Source organism: Apiospora marii (assembly GCF_038362585.1).
Source record: "Apiospora marii strain CBS 49790 chromosome Unknown utg000004l_segment0_segment1, whole genome shotgun sequence".
NCBI classification, from domain to species: domain Eukaryota; kingdom Fungi; phylum Ascomycota; class Sordariomycetes; order Amphisphaeriales; family Apiosporaceae; genus Apiospora; species Apiospora marii.
The window spans coordinates 1,594,675-1,608,454 of NW_027117376.1; the positions used below are offsets into that span (position 1 = coordinate 1,594,675).

Genomic DNA, 13,780 nt, shown 5'->3' on the forward strand with positions numbered 1-13,780 from the left:
GGATATCAAAAACTGACACCGAGTTATGCCGGGCTGGGCCGAGACGAACGAAGGACTACCTACTGTGCAAGAAAAGAAGAGGGAGATATGTAAAAAAGCGGAGTGGACGGAGTTGTCAGCCGCGGATCTCCTGCGCTGCCAATTTTTGCTCCTCTTTACCCCGCCATGCCCATGCCGACAAAGTCCCAGCGAGCGTCACTTACACCGAAAATAGCACACATAACGCTTCTACTGGCTCTCGTGCGTCCTCGCACTTCTCTGATCCGTGGGGCCCTTTCTGGGGACCAACGAACCACCAAGCGCGTATGCTTCGTCTACAGTATCTACTTTTCGGCTTCCCGTCGCTAGGCGCTTGCTATGTGTCAATCCGTGCCGCGTTTCAGAAAAGTACCTACCAAACGACCTAACGAACTGCTCCAATTGATTACTACTGTATCTACCTAAGGTATTTACAGATTGCGTTCCCTGTCCTACCGGAAAGCAAGGTCCACCCAAAATATGGATGGGCGAGGAACGAGAGGCGATGCCGTCTTGTCAGACATACAGGTCGAAGATGGCATGTTTTCCCCATGTCCTTCACGTTTTCTTTCCTCTCGCTCGCTACCTTGCCCCTGCAGATTGTCTCAGCGAACTCGTGTCGTTTCTGGTTTCTTCCCGGCGCGGCGTAACTCCCCGAGGAAAAAGAAACCGGGATCTTATCGTCCATCTCAAGCAATGGCCCGTCTCTCGTCCTATCTGTCCCATATCTGTGTATGGTGGTTGGTGGAAAGAGCTAACGCAAAGCAACGTCTTACGAGAGAGAGAGAGAGAGAGAGAAAGGGAGGGACGAGCCCTGCGCAAAAAGAACCTGCCTGCCTGCTTGCTCGTCGCACTGCGCCTGCTTCGTGGGTGTGTTTCCGTATGCGATGCGTGCTGTGTAAGTATGTATTTGTGTGGTGCTACGAGCACTAACGGAAAGCTGCGCAACCACATCTAGCATGTTACTTGCAGAGAGAGAGAGAGATCATGATGAATGGAAGAGAAGAGAGGGGGACTTTGCGCAAGAACCAAGGCAATGTTCCCTCTGCTTCCTCCCACATCCCGCGGAATCAGGTAATATAGGACTGATAGTTACCTACCTACCTTTCCCTGCCATCTCGTTTTTCTGATCCGAGTCGTGCTGCCCGCCCGCTGCCGTGCGCCGCGATCTCTCTCCCGTCGTAGAACCCTTAACCATCGCCCGGCCAAGGCCAAGGCCTCGCCCCCCCCCCCCTCTCTCTCGCGTGCGATCTTGTGCAGGGAGGACGAAGGTAGATAGGCGGCTTGACGTCGTACTTGAAGAAGAAAGAAGAAGCCCTTTCTTGGAGATCAAGAGAGACGAGACGAGAAAGATGACGCCGTCGCAGCCACTCTGCACGCAAATCCATCTTCGGCCCCCAGAGGTAACGATATGAAACGTCCCCCCATGGGAAGAAGTGCCGACATGGGGGATTTACTCAGCAGTGCATATTTGGAGAAGGGAAAAAAGAAAAGAAGGAAACTTGTAAGACAGTGTCAGCACTCTAAATATTTCCCTCACTTCTCTGCTTCCATTCTTGCCGACTCTTACCGCAAGAGCTTCTTCCCCCGAAACGTGCCTATCCCATCTTTGTGTGCGAGTGTTGGTGATACGCGCACTTCGCATTCTGTTACTACTACTACTACGTACTCCGTTATTATTACTACTATCACGTACTTCATTCTTCGAATCGGGTGTCACCCGGATGAAGGACGACGACGCCCTCTTCTTCCTCCCTCCCTCCACCCCCTCCGCCGGAGTCTTACACGAAAACGCGCAGTCACCATCCCATATTACACGCATGCATTTTTTTTTTTCCGTTACACAATAGACCGGCCCTATCGATAGACTATCGGATCCCCGCCTAGGGTTAACGTAGTAGCTGGAAACTCGGCGCTCGCAGGTGCTTGAGTTACTGAGGTGCAAGCAAGAGTAGGTCAAAGTAGAGAACCCATTCGTCAGCTACGAATAGGTACCGTAATACTCACTAACCTATGCGGCTACCGGCATCACTTCTTCTTCTAAGACGGGGACAGCCAGCTCTGTCGGAAATAGATGAGAAGGAGAGCAGAAAAAGAAACAGCAAAGACATGACGCCTGTTCTAGAAGAAAACAAGCTGCAAGTCTCCACGAATCCCGACGGGGCGGGATGGAACTCCTCCTCCTCACTTTTTACGTTTTGTCACGGGATCATTGATTAATTAATTACTTGATACGTTCGTTGTGCTGACTAGATACTCCCTACCTACGGCTCAAGCTGACCGACCGACAACCCGATAAGTATGGGCGGGAATCCATCGTATATATATGTGTGTGTGTGTGTGTGTGTGTGTAAGCTTGCATAGAGCAATATATTGACCTCGCACCCAAACCCGCACCCACACCCATACGAGTACCTACTCTCTCGAGTCCTACAAGCAAGAAATGCGCCCGAGATACCCACCTACCCACCCCGAGTCCACCATCGACTCTCTGTGTGAAAGTGTGTGCAAGCATGTGTATGAGTGAGTGCGTGCCCCTGTTGCCCCTGTGCATTAATGACACCACTTACTGAAAAGAGCCAGACCGCGAGCGCGAGTGAGAAGAGAAGTGAAGGAAGCAATGCCGGTCCATACCAGAAATGTTACGTTCCTCCCCCCGCAAATAGGCATGCATGCATGCACCTACACATACATACATACATGCGCATGCCATACAGCTGCTGCTTACCTTACAGTTGCAACAACAGCCCTCCTCTCGGCAGACAGCCTTCGTTTCCCCGTCTGTAGGCTATGGTAGTAGTAAGGTGAGGTGACATTCCATCCAGTCCGTCTGACCAACACAAAATCAATTCCTTCGTTCATTTATGTCCAATGAATGGGGACGGATATGAGCCCTTACGAACCCCCTTACGCAGCAGCCTACGGTAGCCAGCCTTGGATCACGATGAATGAATGCTCTCTCCTGAAGCATAGGTAGATATCGGGCACGCACATCATAGCCAATCGAGGAATGCCGGCATCGCAGAATGCTACTGCAGGAGTTCGAGAGAGGTAATGGTTGGTTGGTTGGTAGTGGTGGTGGTATTGAGAGAAGCAGAAGCAGTAATAGTAGTAATAGTAGAAGCATCAAAAGGGAAATCCCATGACGTGAATTATTCCTTTATTACAATTCAAAACAGTAAAAAGTGTGTCCCCGTCTCCAAAACCGTAAGTAAGATCCCACCCACCTAGCGCCCGCCAACCTGCTCGCTGACTGACCGACTGACTGCGATTTACTTTTTCTTGCTCTTACCACCGCCACCATTGGCATCGGGAGGATTATATTTATCTTTCCATATCCTGCGGGATTTCGTAAGTAAGGCACGAACAGTAACAACAACACGAAAGCAAACATCATGAGCGGGAACACAGCCTCAAAAAACCGTATATGAGGCATTAAACCAAGGGATGAACAAGGAAAAGAGAGAGGGTGGTCAGATGCGAGATCTCGCGCGTGTGCAGGTGCTTCCAAGGCAGATAGGCACCGGCTATTGAGATGACAAGATAACCCGGGGGAGGAAGGAGACAATGCGGTGGTGGCTTTCCCTCTAAGTCCCGGGCTGTTTGCGTAGCCGGGCCACCAATCATAGCCCTAGGCAGGTTGATGATAGGGCACTCGCCCGCAGGGCCAACCACAAGGGAAAGGTACACACGACCCCAGGATCAAGACCCCCCAAGAGACCCCAAGCAGGCCCAAAAGGGACGATGGGGTGGGAAAATAAGGCGAACAGGCCAAGAAAAGGGCTGGGCCAATTGACAGCCTATCAACGCCCTCTGGCAGGTGTCATCTGCGACGGCCGTTCTGCAGGCCTCGGGCCGCGCCAATGACAATGACGAAACGCCTCTAAGAAGGGAAAGGGGGAAACAACAATAATAGAACGTTTTGCGACTTACCATGTATTCCCTAGCGTCTTGTTACCGTTTTGCTCGGCTAGCCGGTAGTACTTCGCGGCAGAATACTAAAAAGCAACGCCTTTCGTAAGCCTCATGTGATGACATCGGAGATCATGGCTTGCGCCGGCGGATCTGGAACATTTTCTTTTCTTGGATCATGACCAGGGTAAGGGTAGGGGAGAGACGACCCCATGAGGCTTATTGATGCCCAACGTCGCCGTGGGTAAACAAAGGACCGCGATCCTTGGATGCCTACAGGCTCAGCCTCCCTCCCCGGGTCCCCGGGGCCATACGAAGAATAGCATGGTCCCCCAAGCCACAGAACCCGTGGGATCGAGGCTCATCGTCCACTGGAACGCCTCCCCGGGCACTTCCCGAATGACGAGGAATGACATCTCGCCTTGGTCACTCTGACTCGACAATCCGCCGGATGTTTGCGTGGTGTGAGATTGGGTGAGGATGGATGATCTGTAACTTCATGCCCAACGCAAACACAAACGTACCTTGTCCTTCTTGCAGCCGAAGCCCTCGACATAGCACCAGGCAACCTCGTTCATGGCGTCTAGATCCGGACAAATCTCATCGTCAGCCGACCCAGGAACTCGTAATCAGAGGTCGATCGATGATCCCTCCGTTTCCTGCAGGACTTACCAGTGTCTCCAAGATTCGCGGCCGTCTCGTAATACTGATGGTTTCGACCCAACGTGCGTTAGCGAGCTGAAGCCCATCTCTCGGCAGATCCTGCCCATCCCCATCGGCTACGAGAGCAAGGCTCAGGCTGCTGCTGCCAGGGAAGGGAAGATCCCAACAAACAAGGAGGTTGCGATGCCCACTCACCTGTTTCGCTGCGACCGAATCCTTAGGTATACCCCATCCATGACGGAAGCAGTTGGCCAGCTCGAAGATGGCCAGTACGAGCTCGCCCTTGGCAGCGCCCCCTTTCTTCATGCCGGCCTGCAGCGCCAGGTTCTCCACCAGCGCGGCGTTGGAAGCCGCCGCCGACAGGAAGGTGATGGCGCGTTCAGGGTCCGGCGTGCATCCCCAGCCGTGCCTGATGTGATTCCAAAAACAGCATGTTAGCAATTTGTCAGGCCCCGGCGGCGCATAATAGGGCCACCCCCCAATAGATGATTATAGATAGATAAGGCGCCTTTGTACTGTAGGCAACAACAACAGCAACAGCACCGGCAATTGCCCAATGAGGTCACACGTCTACTACGACTGCCATCATGACCGGATGCGGGGCCGTTCTGTGTCCTCCCGGAGAGACTGACCTTAATGCAAGCCCGTACAGCACCTGACTCAGGGGGTTGTTAGCCCCATTGGGATCCGCCAGAATGCCAAACTTGACCGTAGACTGCTCCAGCTGCCCGTCCTCGTGCAGCCGGATCGCCTCCTGGATGTCGGCGTCGATCTGCTGGGACGACACCTTCCGGGTGGTGGTGGGCCTCGGCTCGTTGCCGGCCGCCGCTGTCGTCGTCGATGTGGTCGTGCCGGTGATTCCGTCGATGATCCCCCGGTCGATGCCCATGTCGAGCGGCGGCAGCTCGTACGGGTTCGCCTTCTCGGCGAGCGGGCTGGGCGTCACCGACCCCGAGCGGCTGCGGGCCTGCTCCGTCTGGTGGGCCAGGGCGGTGGCGCGGGCCTCCCACTCGGGCTCGGCGGCGTCGGGCGGCAGGTTGATGGTCGGCAGGTTCTCGGGCACGAACTCGGACGTGCTGGTCCGGCGCGGCGTCGACGACGTCCCGATGTGCAGTCGGTGCGACAGCCGCCTCCCGACCGTCTCCTTGGGCCGTAACGACGTCTGCGATTGTTGTTGGTTCTGTGGGAGCAGGGGGCTCGTGGGAGGCACGGCCGCGGCGGCTGTCGCCTCCTTATGGTTCTTGCTGGTGTCGTTGTTGTTCGCGCTCGATGCGCTGTTGCCGCGCGACCGGCTCTTGAAGACGTCGAGGCTGCGCCGGGGTTTGGTCGCGGCGGGCGCGGCGGGGAAGGAGTCCTTGGCCGTCAGGTACTCGTCTTGGGGGGTCGAGGGCGGGAAGATGCGCTCCTCGGTGTGGGTGTCGGTTCGGATGAAGGTAAACTCTGGCGCCGCGAGCTTGTTGACGGTGGTTGCGGCATCGGCCGAATAACCTTCAGCCAGCCGATCTTTCTTCTTTAGCATGTCACGGATCCCCATGTTGCCCGAAAGTTTGTTCGTTCGGCCGAAATCAATCGTTTCAATGTTTTTAGTTTTCCTAGCGACAGCGAGCGAGAAAGCGAGCGAGACGGACAGACAGAGAGAGCGAGTTCAGAGACAAAGACCAAGAGAGCGAAAGGGAGAGGACGTAAGCAAGGCGTGGGTGTTCTTAGTCTTGTCCTAATCCCCCAGAGCCAATTGATGATGAGTTATGGGTAAGTAATTCGTCGCGCGCGCGAGAGAACGGGAGAGCCGGGAACGAAATATATTAGATGCCGTGGGACGACTGGGAATGAGGCAAGAACTATATTAAGAAATAAAGTACACACTAGACGAAGCCGCTGGCTGCATTGAGCCGAGTTGTTGGGTTGCCTTTTCTCTCTCCCTCTGCGCCTTTGCATTGCATGACAGTTACTTTTAAAAAAGCAGGAGACGGCGCGAACCTGTTGTCGGGGTCTATGCCTTGTCCCGACGATGATCATTATTGATTTTCAGCTCGACCATGCGCTGGGGAGTCGCTATGGACCTGATACCCCGCCTGTCATTCCAAGGCAAACTGGGCCCTCATTTGAGGGGCACTCGGGCAGTACTGTGGCTGAGCCGCAGCCCCCCGAGAGCGAGACGCTTGCATCGCCTCCCCGCCGGCCACTAACGAACCGCTAGCCTTTGTGTACCGAGATTCGAGATCAAGATCTTGACGCTTTCAATAAACGCCGGCGCCTACTTGTATGTCGAAACATGGCCACTTAAAATACGTTACATCGTTCTGGATGATATTAGACGCCGTGATCGATCATTTTTTCTTCGCGGAGATACAGGGTTTATGACGTGCTACTGGGAATCGGTTGGCGACAATTGACATTGCAAACGTTGTGTAGCAGTGATTTGAGCTGACCGAGTGCCGTCTCCTCATTATCACACCATACGATGACCTTGGCGCCTTCTACAAGGCGCAGTCAATTGAAGAATTTTCATCACAGTGGGCGCAAGAATTCGCAAGTGTATACTTCGCGCGAAGGTAGGCAGATTGACCAGTTACATTAGTCCTTGGCCAGTCCTGGATGTAGGAATGATGATAGGGACCTGAATAGGGGTAGAGGCAAACGACGGCGAAATGAAAGGGGGTAGACCGCCGACGATGATGGTATTCCTAGACGAATGTCCAACCAAGTTTTTCTGGCTGATTTTATAACGATGTATCAGTTCACCTCTTTCTAGGACACGTATCCGTTCGCTAGCAGTTGGCGACGAGACGAATGGAGTATGCCACTGAAATGCTACAAATCGCATTGACTATCCACGTGTACAAGCAAGGACATGAGCTTGAGCTTCAAGGGGCGGATGGGTATGTGTATTTATAGCAACGGTAACTTCTCCAACTCCACATCCAGTTCCTGCCGCTTCTTCGCCTTCTTCTTCTTGTTGCCCGGCCTCCTGGACCGGTTCACCACGGCCCGCCACCGCCGCCAGAACTCCTGGAGCAGGCACTCATTCAACGATTGTAACTCCACCCCGCGTGACGTCGCTGCCGGATATGTCGACCGAGGTGCTGCCATCCGGGTTCGTCTTAACTCCACCGAGGCTCGATCCGCCGTTCTGGCCATCGACGACGGTCGTGAGGCCGCCGCCCGTCAGCTCGAGCGGCTTGCCGTTGACGATGATGGACTCGCTGCTGATCTCGTCGGCCGTCTGCAGGCCGCCGGACGATGTCACGACCTCGCCCACCCCGCCGCTGATGGTGCCGTCGCCGAGGAGGACGCCGTGGCCGCTGACCGTGGTGCGTTTGGTGGTGGTGGGATCTTGTTGGGATGGTGGGGATCTGTCCTCCAGTCCGGCTGGTGGTGGGGAGATGGGGGTTGCGCTGATGGGGGAGATCACAAGAGAAGTCGCCAGGAGTAGTTGTACGCAGAACAGTCCAAAGCGGTGGTGATTATTGGTCGACATGATATTCAAAAGTAACACCAATCGCAAGGGGAGGGAGCTGATTATATAGGTAATAGCACTGTATTATTTTACTTTCGATCTTCTGCGGATCTTTCTGGTCTGAGGAGTTGGCCAAGACACTGTGTATATATATGCAGTACTGCTCTCCTTTCCAAATGTCCCCAATGGTTCGTTTATGGGGCAGGGATGGGATATCGATATGAAGCTCGGTGGCATACAGCTTGACGTTTCAGCAGATCTCAGATCGCACATGAGATGTTTACATTCTCTTGGCGACAAGCAACCTACTACAGCTTCTCAATGCCAAATCTCCTGGTTTGAACGACAACAGGCGGCCTCGGGAGTCTAGAAGCTTGACAGGATGGAGAATGCTGTTAGCGGTCCCTCTGTTGCAGTGATGTTGCTCATCTTTGGTTCGTCCGTAGTACATATCATGCATGGCATGATCACCCCATTCTCGTCCCCAGACATTTGCCGGGCGACCGTTCGAAAAGCCACAGATGTCTCGCCTCAGCGTTTGATGATGTAATGCAAATGAGCTTTCATGTCTATGGACATCCAAAGCACTCGAGAGCCAGTATTTGGACAATGACTGCTAGCCGAAGCGAGATGTTGGAGTACATGTCTATAACTGCCACGCGAGTCAAGACGGAAGTCAACTCTTGCCCGTCATCCGAAACCCTGCCGCGGCTGGGCCTTCTCTTATCTTGCAGACTCTCCCGCTGTGCCACGTACGACTTGGTCGAATACTGATTGAAATAATATGATATATCAATGTTAGCGGTAGATTACTTGAAAACGATTGATGTAGATACTGAATATCCGAGTAAGATCCAAAGCGACATCATTCAGACGACCAAGAAGGTTTAATAGAACACACTGGATGAAAAAGATTAGAGAATCTCCCAGCACATACATATTTTATAAGGTACGAAGTCAGTCAAAGCAAATCGGACGAAACTGCGTCGTCCCACTTGTCTCTTGACGATCCGTTGTTGTCTGGGGACATCTGCCAAACTCGATGGTTAGTGACATCGATGAGAATTTGGTAGCATTATTGTCGATCAGTGAGGCGGTGGTAATTGACTTATTTCCATCATTTCGCTTCTTGTTCAGGCGAGTGGCTTCAACCAATATCGACTTCACGACGGTCACCTCTTCCAGGTTTTCCGACATTCACGAAATGGACCTTCCATCAGAAGACCTTTTGTGGAAGACCGGAGGCCCAACATCAGAATCACTCCATCAAAGACCCCCCAGAGTCGGAAATGAACGTTCTCAGACAGCTCTACACGCTACAGTCGGACGCGAAAATGGATGAGTCTGTGTGATCAGAAGTGACAACTTCCTCGGCCATGACACTGTGACAAATGAACCAGAGCGTCTACTGGCCCATCACGCGGCAAGATCATTGCGATTACTGCCTAAGATGCCTCCAATGCGCAATCACGTTGGCATCCCAGACTGAAAGGATCACGACCAAGCGGCCAGTAACTACGTCAGGTTGGAGTAGTCCCATGACATACGGCGTAGGATGACAGTAGTGATCCTGACATACAATATGAACATCCAGCTGGTGAATCATCTATAACCGTCATACGGTAGACACCTATGCTCCCTCCAGCTACTCGCTTACTTTAATTTACTGTATATTGATAGGCCGGTGTGTCTTACAGTCACTCACGTCTCACGTTTGCTTCGTTCTACGCGTCATTTACCTAGACACCCTCAACCACCAAACATGGCGCAATCAGTAGATCAACATCGTGAATTAGACACGGCTGGGCATTGCTAATGAACTTGCTTTGTGGCATATTTCCACCTTACACATATAAAAGACATTGGAAATCCAGTCTGATGGGTAGATCTGTCTCTGGCATCATCGCCTTTCGCTTCAGGGACATCTACACTAAATGAGGCGATGGCCACGAGCCTGAACTCCTACCGAGACAGGTCCTGTCAAAGCAGTGAGTGCTTATTCCAAGATTGCGAGCTGTGGACTCAGACGGAAACCTCGTCTTCTCCCCAGGCATTATTTCGAAGACCACTTGCTTCTAAATGGCATTATTCGACATCTTGGGGCCGATTAACTATTACCTCCTCAATTTTCCCTCAGGCTCGAGCTGCTGTAGCTAATCTTGCTGAGGCAAACTGAGCCCAAAATCACATTTTCGATGCATCAGATATGGAAGCAAACACACGGTACTCACGAAGTCATACTCAGGCAGTACGGCGTGGAGGCAATACCCGGAAGCGCTCCCTAAGGGCATGTTTCTGCCCGTACAGCCGGACAGACGCGCTCAAGTCGACCACGTCTACACTGTATCAATACACGTTCACAATAGCAATGAATTTAGTTCCACATACAAATATCTTTTATGAACCATCCATCAATTGTAGCAATAGGGCCGTTAGCGGGCCATGTTTCTCAGGAGGCCATATAATGTAGCATTCAGCTGAACAGTACACCGCCATACACAGTCACCACTTCGTAGTATCTCATGTTCCAATTACGGGCAGCATATAATTACTACTTGTGGACAAACCAAGAAGCTTCCCGTTTGGAATATTCAGTTTCATTGTCCGGGCAGTCATTGTTCTCCCGAGTGGTTGCCCTAAGACACGGTCCGTCCCGCAGCTGGATTGTTGGGCCGAGCCCCTATTCATATTCTGAGCTGTGTGTGAAAGGAATCTGAGTACGTCTTTTTCTTTCCACAATGTGAAGGAAATGTGTAAGAAAGGTAAACAGCTACTCTACCTAAGGTGTTTGTAATGCTACTCGTTTCCTACAGTTACCTATTGTCCCCCAGCTCTCCCCTGAGGTAGCAGCTGTAGCTTAGGCATTACAGTAGTCGAGCAAGCCTGTATCAACTAGAAGTAAAGGCATTCAGTGCTGTTATTCGGTGGAGCTGTTGTTATTCAGTAAAGCATTGAATGCAATCAGTACGTCCCTCCACCAGAAAAAACACCTATAAAGGGCACCCTTCCTTTCCAGCTCAGACTTCTGGATTTTTTTCCTTGAGCACACAACCCTCCACTGCATTTTTCGCAACATCCTTTGCGAACTTTGCATCGTCTAAGAGCATCGTCTTCCCACCCTCGACAACTCTTTACAACACCTAACTGAAACATTTCAGTTTCATAAGTCATCTTCCTAGTCAATTATTCAAGATGTCAACACACAACCAGGGTCCCTCTCGCGAGCAGAGCTCCGACGAGGACCTTTCCTTCCACCCCAACATCTGGCAGAACCAGATGAATCCTGCTGGCCCCGATGATGCCTCCGTCGCCAGTAGCTCAGGTCAGGACCAGGGCAACCAGAACCAGGGCAGCCAACGCGCCAACAGCATGGGCTACCAGACCCAGCATAACAACAACACCTTGCCGGCTCGTCCTCAGATGAGCAACATGTTGCCCGCTCGCCCTCAGGTCAACATGAACAGCGCCGCCGGTCACCATTTCGGGGCTACCAACGTCGCCGCCAACCGCCCTCCGCCCGACCTCACAAGTCAGCACTGGGGTCGCAACAACATCGCCAGCCAACGTCCCCAGAGTGGCTTCATGAACCAGCAGGGTCCCATTCCCGCCAACAACGGTTGGCAGCAGTACTCTGGTCCGAGCAATGCCACCGGCCAGCAACTTGCTCCTCCCCCCGGGTTTGGTGGTCCTGGTCCGAGCAATGCCACCGGCCAGCAGATTGCTCCTCCCCCCGGCTTTGGTGGTCGCCGTCGTGATCGGGAGCCCGTTGGCTTCACTGGTCAACAGCCCGCCAGCAATAACATGGTCGCTCAACGTCCCGCTGGCAATGTAGCCTTCTCGCGCGCCACGAACCCTCGCAGCGCCTACCCACCCGCCAGAGCTCAGCTGCAGGCTGGCCACGGCCCCAACAATGCGCCTCAAGCGTATGATCCGAATTTCACCTTCTCGGATAATTACCGAGGATCTCGTGATAGCCGAGCCAATTTCTCGGCCAACGTTCGTGACGAAGACAACTGCAGCGTCTTCATCCGGGGACTGCCTCCCGCCACCACCCCCAACATGCTGTTGGGCCACATTCGAGGTTGCGGCACTAAGGTTTTTGCTTTGCATATCAATGCACCTGATGCAAACAACCCGAACAACTGCGCTGCGAAGCTCGTGTTTTTCCAGCGCTGCGGCGTTGAGTGGCTTTTTGGTCAGATCCGGGACGGTGCATTCGTCTTCCACGTAGAGGAGCCCTTTGGCAGCAATGTCTATGCACCCAATGCCGTCTATAACAACATCAAGTCCGGCCCGCTGGCTGCCACCGACCCTCGATCTCGGATCCTCATCGTCTCTGGTCCAGCTGTGATCATCACCCTCAACAATCTCGACGAGATCTTCAAGAGATACTTCTTCTACGAGGCTGACTGCGCTTTCACTCTCTACGAAGATGCGAACTGGCGCAAGATCCAGTTCCAGTTCTCTTCCGCCCGTTGTCAGAGTGAGAACGGCTACCAGCTCCTCGACCGCCTTATTTCGCATGGCCCAGCGTCTTACGGAGTCTAGGGAACTCCGGAACTCTGGCGCCAGGTCCAGGTCCAGTACGGCCCTGACCCTTGCGAGTAAGGCAGAGAGACGATGAGCACATTCTCCTGCGTTGAGACGAAGACGATTCTGTATGATTAGCACCAATTCCATCCACCACAGACGCCGTGGTATCCTTTGTACATACACCCTCGGCGATTTGCGACACCGGCGCTGGAATGGTTACCAAGCTTTCTTTTGTCACCAAACGGTGACGCATGGCTATGAAGATGTGAAAGCTTAAGGAATGAGCGAGCTAGAAGAATACTTGCTTTATGAGATAAATAAAACCATATTCTATAAAATCCTTCCCCCAAAATAACTGTGACCTCATTCATATTGGCGATCAATAATTGATTGTAGGCGCCTAATCTTACTTTCCGTGTACATGGCATAAGATACCGTAGATCTGACTTCTGAATCTACTCCCTAAAGACATCTTTCACATTCAATCATTCAAGACTCGTCAGCACGATGCCAGAGCGAGAATGGATACAGGATTCTCGACCAACTGATCGCCCATGGTCCAGAGCCATTCGTACTCTAGGGAAGCCCGGATCTCTGGCGCCAGGATCAGGTTGAGTACGGTCCCGACCCATGCGAGTAGCCCGAGTTCTGAGGCAATTGCGACCGAGTGAGGAGGTTGAGGCAACTGGGGTACAAGGGCAGGATTATGAGAAACGAGTGTGCAAGGCAGTAATCAAGCAACGATACGCCTGCTTCACAAGTTGGAATGGATCATGAAATATAAAGTCATGATATACAGATAGTTCACCCCCCCCCAAAAATAAACAACACCTCAAACATATATTGGTGATCGACAAATGATCGTAGTTGCCTTATCTTACTTTCCGCGTGCATAGCATTATAGTACCATAATCAAAACTGCATATGAGATACCGTGGATCTGACTTCTGAATTTTTTCCTGGAACATACAACCTTCCATTCAATGCATCTTTGACACCTTCCTAGGCGAACTTTGCATCCTCTGTCTGGAACATTCAACCTTCCATTCAATGCATCTTTGACACCTTTTTAGGCGAACTTTGCATCCTCTAAAGGCATCACCTTCTCACAACCAACAACTTTTTACAAGATAACCCTAAGCATTCCCCTCCTTGAAGTTATCTTTTCACTACCCGAAAACATCTTTTCACATTCAT

General features: G+C 52.3%; 3 protein-coding genes across 3 annotated transcripts; 1 reads left to right on the forward strand and 2 right to left on the reverse strand.

Annotated features, from left to right (window-relative positions):
- Nucleotides 1–3,290: 3,290 nt before the first annotated feature.
- PG985_007444 (uncharacterized protein) lies at nt 3,291–6,127 on the reverse strand (the record flags this gene model as incomplete). Its single annotated transcript, XM_066827212.1, has 6 exons — nt 3,291–3,357; nt 3,952–4,016; nt 4,455–4,513; nt 4,603–4,636; nt 4,789–5,002; nt 5,226–6,127. 6 exons carry the CDS (start codon nt 6,125–6,127, stop codon nt 3,291–3,293), a joined length of 1,341 nt encoding a protein of 446 aa, XP_066684887.1.
- A 1,488-nt stretch (nt 6,128–7,615) lies between these two features.
- Nucleotides 7,616–8,071, reverse strand: PG985_007445 (uncharacterized protein; the record flags this gene model as incomplete). The annotated part of the gene is made up of 1 exon (XM_066827213.1): nt 7,616–8,071. The coding sequence occupies one exon, from the start codon at nt 8,069–8,071 to the stop codon at nt 7,616–7,618; it is 456 nt and encodes a 151-aa protein (XP_066684888.1).
- A 3,171-nt stretch (nt 8,072–11,242) lies between these two features.
- On the forward strand, nt 11,243–12,598 carry PG985_007446 (Enoyl reductase LovC; the record flags this gene model as incomplete). Its single annotated transcript, XM_066827214.1, has 1 exon — nt 11,243–12,598. The coding sequence occupies one exon, from the start codon at nt 11,243–11,245 to the stop codon at nt 12,596–12,598; it is 1,356 nt and encodes a 451-aa protein (XP_066684889.1).
- Between the last annotated feature and the right edge of the window lie 1,182 nt (nt 12,599–13,780).